The sequence below is a fragment of the Penaeus vannamei genome, unplaced genomic scaffold, assembly GCF_042767895.1.
Source record: "Penaeus vannamei isolate JL-2024 unplaced genomic scaffold, ASM4276789v1 unanchor566, whole genome shotgun sequence".
Classification (NCBI taxonomy): domain Eukaryota; kingdom Metazoa; phylum Arthropoda; class Malacostraca; order Decapoda; family Penaeidae; genus Penaeus; species Penaeus vannamei.
In genome coordinates, this window is record NW_027213570.1 from 65,001 (window position 1) to 70,000 (window position 5,000).

General features: G+C 44.9%; 1 protein-coding gene across 6 annotated transcripts in view; it reads left to right on the plus strand.

The window, feature by feature from the left end:
• Positions 1-4,153, plus strand: part of LOC113811988 (neprilysin-2-like) — a 42,356-nt gene extending 38,203 nt beyond the window's left edge. For all 6 annotated transcript variants that reach the window (XM_070119709.1, XM_070119707.1, XM_070119712.1 and 3 more), the window contains 6 exons: positions 719-877; positions 1,136-1,376; positions 1,667-1,835; positions 2,351-2,469; positions 3,005-3,136; positions 3,479-4,153. In XM_070119709.1, the coding sequence (XP_069975810.1) occupies positions 719-877; positions 1,136-1,376; positions 1,667-1,835; positions 2,351-2,469; positions 3,005-3,136; positions 3,479-3,817 (1,159 nt within the window). In that variant the 3' untranslated portion in view covers positions 3,818-4,153. The remainder of the gene's footprint in view (positions 1-718; positions 878-1,135; positions 1,377-1,666; positions 1,836-2,350; positions 2,470-3,004; positions 3,137-3,478) is intronic.
• Positions 4,154-5,000: the final 847 nt, after the last annotated feature.

Sequence of the window (5,000 nt, forward strand, 5' to 3'; positions counted from 1 at the left end):
AGAAAAGCGATATGTAGCTTTTCGGGGATGAAAATAGTCGCTGACAAGAGGAAAAAGAAAATGGGATTTAGGAGATACTGCCCTAAAACTTTCAGGAAATTTTATATCATCGAGGAGAGATTGGTAGCATGTAATAGTATTTTTGCAATTCAGTCTTAAGTGAATATTAATCATACCATTGTTGTGATATTATACTAATGGGTAATATTAAGCCTTCCAATTTATTTGTTCTTTATACTGCACGAATAAAGATAATAGCAAATGCTACACAAATTAAATCAGTGAGTCTCAAATACAACAAGCGACAATCCAATATGCTAAATGACTTCGACTCCAAAGCAAAACAGATACAATTAAACTGACCGTCGCCTCTCTCCCTACCCCTCCCCCCTTCCGAAAATTCTTCTCCCTCCCTTGCTCTCGCCCCTTTCCCGTGTTCCTTCCTTCGCCATTGCCCTCCTCTCTTCCCCATCCTCGTTCCTAACCCCTTCTGTGCACCATTCCCTTTTCCTCACCCCCTTCTCCTCGCCCTTCTTCCACATTCTTCTTTAATTTCTTTCCTTTTCCCCTCACCCTCTTCCTTTCCCCTTTCCATTTCCCCTCATCCTCTCCCTTTCCCTTTCCCCTAACCCTCCCTCTCCATTTCCCCTTACACTCTCTCTCCCCCCCACCTCTCTCTCTCCCCTCCCTCACCTCCCCCTCCCCCGCCCCCCAACAGAGTGATCGCCAACTACATGCTGTGGCGCGTGACGGCTGCCTCCGTGGGCTACCTGACCGACGACGCCCGAGACATCCAGCTGCAGTACTCCAAGAAGATCGTGGGCAAAGGGACCCGGGAGCCGCGCTGGAAGGAGTGCATGGGCTCCGTGTCGGGCAGGTGAGGCCGCTGGCGCGTGCATGGTTTTGTAGTAGTTGTAGCTTTATAAGTAGTTATAGTTGTAGTAGTTTTAGTTGTAGTTTTAGTTGTAGTTGTAATTGCAGTAGTTGTAATAGTCGTTGTCCTCGTTATCAACATCCATTCACGCATGGAGATATTATCGAATGATGAAAATGAACAATATTATTATCTTTTTCTCTTCAAACCACACGACTCCAACCTCCTCTAAACCCGTCTCCTCCCCGCCCGCGCCCTCAGCCTGAGCCACGCCGTGGGCTCCATGTACGCCCGCGCCTTCTTCAAGGAGGACGCCAAGGCCGCCGCCGACGAGATGGTTCGCTACATCCGCGCCGAGTTCGACGAGATCCTGCGCTCCATCGACTGGATGGACGAGGCCACGCGCGAGAGGGCCATGGCCAAGGCCAAGGCCATCACGCCCCACATCGCCTACCCGCCCGAGCTCCTCGAGGACGACAAGCTCACTGATCTTTACGACGGGGTGAGGCATCGGGGAAGCTTGCTGGCCGGGGCTGGGTTGGGATTTTGGTTGTGTATTGTGGAAAGAGTGTTGAATTATATATTGTATATATGGTGACGGACCGCTCCTCGCTTACTCTTTTTATCTTTCTCTTTCTTTCTCCCTCTCCCTCTCTCCCTCATACTCTCATTCTCTCTCTCACTCTCTCCCTCCCTCCCTCTCTCTCCCCCTCCCCCACCCTCCCTCTCTCTCCCCCTCCCCCTCTCCCTCATTCGTGTGACGCCCCCTGACTTACCCCTCCCCCCCTCCAGCTGGAGATCTCCAACGGCGACCTCCTGGAGAACATGCGGAACCTGACCATCTTCGGCACCAACTACTCCTTCAAGAAGCTGCGCGAGAAGATCGACAAGAAGGACTGGAAGAACCACGGCGCCGCCGCCGTCGTCAACGCCTTCTACAGCCCCCTCGAGAACTCCATACGTAGGTCTTTTTGGCAATATGTCATGTTTTCATTTACCATGTTTATTTTATCCATCTGTCTATATTTTTATTGTTATCACAATAATAATAGTAATAATAATAATAAAGATGATAAGCTATTGTTAATGTTATTTTTTGTTTTTCATACTATCAGTATCATTATTATTGATATTGTTTTGTATCACTATTCTATTATTATTGTCATTATCATCATCCACTATTCTTTTTACGGTTGTTATTGTCGCTAGTGTCATTATTGTTGTTGTCATTGTCATTATTACCATTATCATGAGTATTTTCACCATATAATCTTGATCTTTCCCTTGGGTATGTATAATCATCTTCATATTTGAAACATTACGTAGTATAAAGAAATCCCACATCAAAATCTCGAAAGAACTCGATGAGAATAGTATCCTTTGACACCTTTAACTCGCCCCTTCCTCCCTGTGTCCTGCGCCTCGGCCCCGACCCCTCGCCGCCGCCTCCGCCGCCTCCGCCGCCTCCGCCCGCAGAGTTCCCCGCCGGCATCCTGCAGGGCGTCTTCTTCGAGGCGGAGCGACCCAAGTACATGAACTTCGGCGCCATCGGCTACGTCATCGGCCACGAGATCACTCACGGCTTCGATGACTCCGTAAGCATTCGTTCTGCGCATTCACACATGCACGCACGCACGCACGCACGAACTCGCAGTCATTCAGAAACGCGATCGGAACCACTCAACACGCACATGCATGCTAGGCCTATACACGTGTAGAGCTTGCATGCTTGCACGCGTAAATACACATGCACTGGCACATATACACTCAAAAACATGACTATACACTTAAATAAAAGTACATAAACACGTGTATGTGTTCATACATATATATTCTGCAGTGCAAATATTCATAGCAATGGATAAGCAGAAACACCTTTATATATTTCTCTGGAAACGTGAAAATATATATTTGAAATATATCTTATATATGTTTCACGCATTAAATGAATATCTATGGACTACAAACTACTTTGGCTTTGCACAGCTGTCCCATCCATTTCCAGTGTGCTTTATATCTTGCATCATTTCGTATCATTCTTTGTACCTTTATATATTCTTTTATCACCTACCATTCTAATGAACCCCTTAACAACCTACTCATCTATTATATCTATTTTATTTGCTTCAGGGCCGCCAATTCGACGAGAAAGGCGACCTCCGCGACTGGTGGGAGAAGGAAACCAAGGACAAGTTCCTGGAGAAGGCCAAGTGCATCATCTACCAGTACGGAAACTACACGGCCAAGGAAGTCAACATGAATGTAAGGGTCGCTCGGGATTGGCGGCGGCCGTGGGGTTGTCATATATTGGAAATTTATATATATTGGAAACTAAATTCCTTAAAATTACTTAGAGATTACTTAAAGCGATATATATCTCAAATCTTAGCGGTGCCACTGCATGTAGGCCCTAAAACTGTCAGAACGAAAATTTGAAACTTCTAATTGCGTTTTGCTTATTTGGAATCTTGTTTTACTGTGCTTTGTACTGGGCTTCCAATCTAGAAAACTACACCCGGAAAAAGTATATCCAGTCCTTTTCGAGAGCCTGTCTGTCACCCCAGGATTCTAAGGATAGCACTAACCCCCCCCCTCCCCCGGCAGCTGAACGGCATCAACACGCAGGGCGAGAACATCGCCGACAACGGCGGCATCAAGGAGGCCTACTACGCGTACCTGCAGTGGGCGAAGGACAACGGCGAGGAGCGGCCCCTGCCCGGCCTGCCCTTCAGCACGCGCCAGCTGTTCTGGCTGTCGGCCGCCAACGTGTGGTGCGGGAAGTACCGCCCCGAGAGCCTCAAGCTCCGCATCCTGACGGGCGCCCACTCGCCGGCGGAGTTCCGCGTGAACGGGCCCTTCAGCAACCTGCCGGAGTTCGCCAAGGACTGGAGCTGCCCGGCCGACTCCAAGATGAACCCGGCCAAGCGCTGCGCCGTCTGGTAACGCACGGACGGCCGGCGGAGGCGAGCGGGAGCGGGGATACAGGCTTACCTTTAGTTCTGATTTATGATTTTCATTTTATAATGTTGGTTTGCCTTGAGTTCTGCGACGGAAGAGATCGTTAGACGTTTGCGAATGGACTCGGCAATACATTTTTGTTTCGACGGTCCGTGTGTAACCTACTTATCTCCTACCTGGTGCTCCATGGTTGCTACAGGGGACATTGCCAGTCCAGTTCCTTTGTTATATATTTTTTCATTTAAATATTAGCGTATCACATCCCCTAACCTCTCCCTACATGAATATCTGGATAAAAGAAAGAAAAATAAAAAATAAAAATGATAAAACTGACAAAAAACGTGAGAAAAAAACCCTGGCCGCACATTGTCTCTAAGGTGCGGTAAACCGGGAAATCCTTTGAAATGTTTAAAGCATTATGTATGTTTATATATATATGTATATATTATGTATGTATGTATGCATATATATGTATGTGTATGTATATGTATGCATATTTACGTATGCATATAGATATAGGTATATATATATATATATATATATATATATATATATATATATATATATATATATATATATATATTATATATATATGTATATATGTAAGCATATATATAATATATATGTATATATATATATGTATATAAACAGATGTATACATATATATAAGTATATATATAAGTAAATCAGAAATATGTTTGAAAAGTCTGACACCTCTTTCATACCATTTTTTAGTCTTGTATTCCTCGCGTTTCCTTCTTTCAAAGTCAGGCTCTGATTTCCCATTTTCTTTGTATTTCAAAGGAAGTCCCCGATTTCCCGTTTTCTTTGAGTCTGTGTCCATGTAGTTGGCGTCCTTTTCTCCGGCTGGGCCGAGAGGACGGGGTCGCGAAAAAGCTGTTCTTAGAATGAAGCTGAGTAGGTTTTGAAAGATTATATATATATTTTTAATAAGAGTATACAAAGTCAGGATTTTTTAAGGAAGTCGAATTTTTAAACAAACCCCGAGGGAAAACCGTGATCTGAATGCTTTTTAATTATAGTTAGTCTCCCCCCCTCTTTAAGTGTGTGGAGGAAAAAAAACGCATAAATTATATTTTTTGTTTCATATAATTGTTTTAATAGATTGTACACAACTTGCTGGAGTACAACTGATTTTTTTACGTTC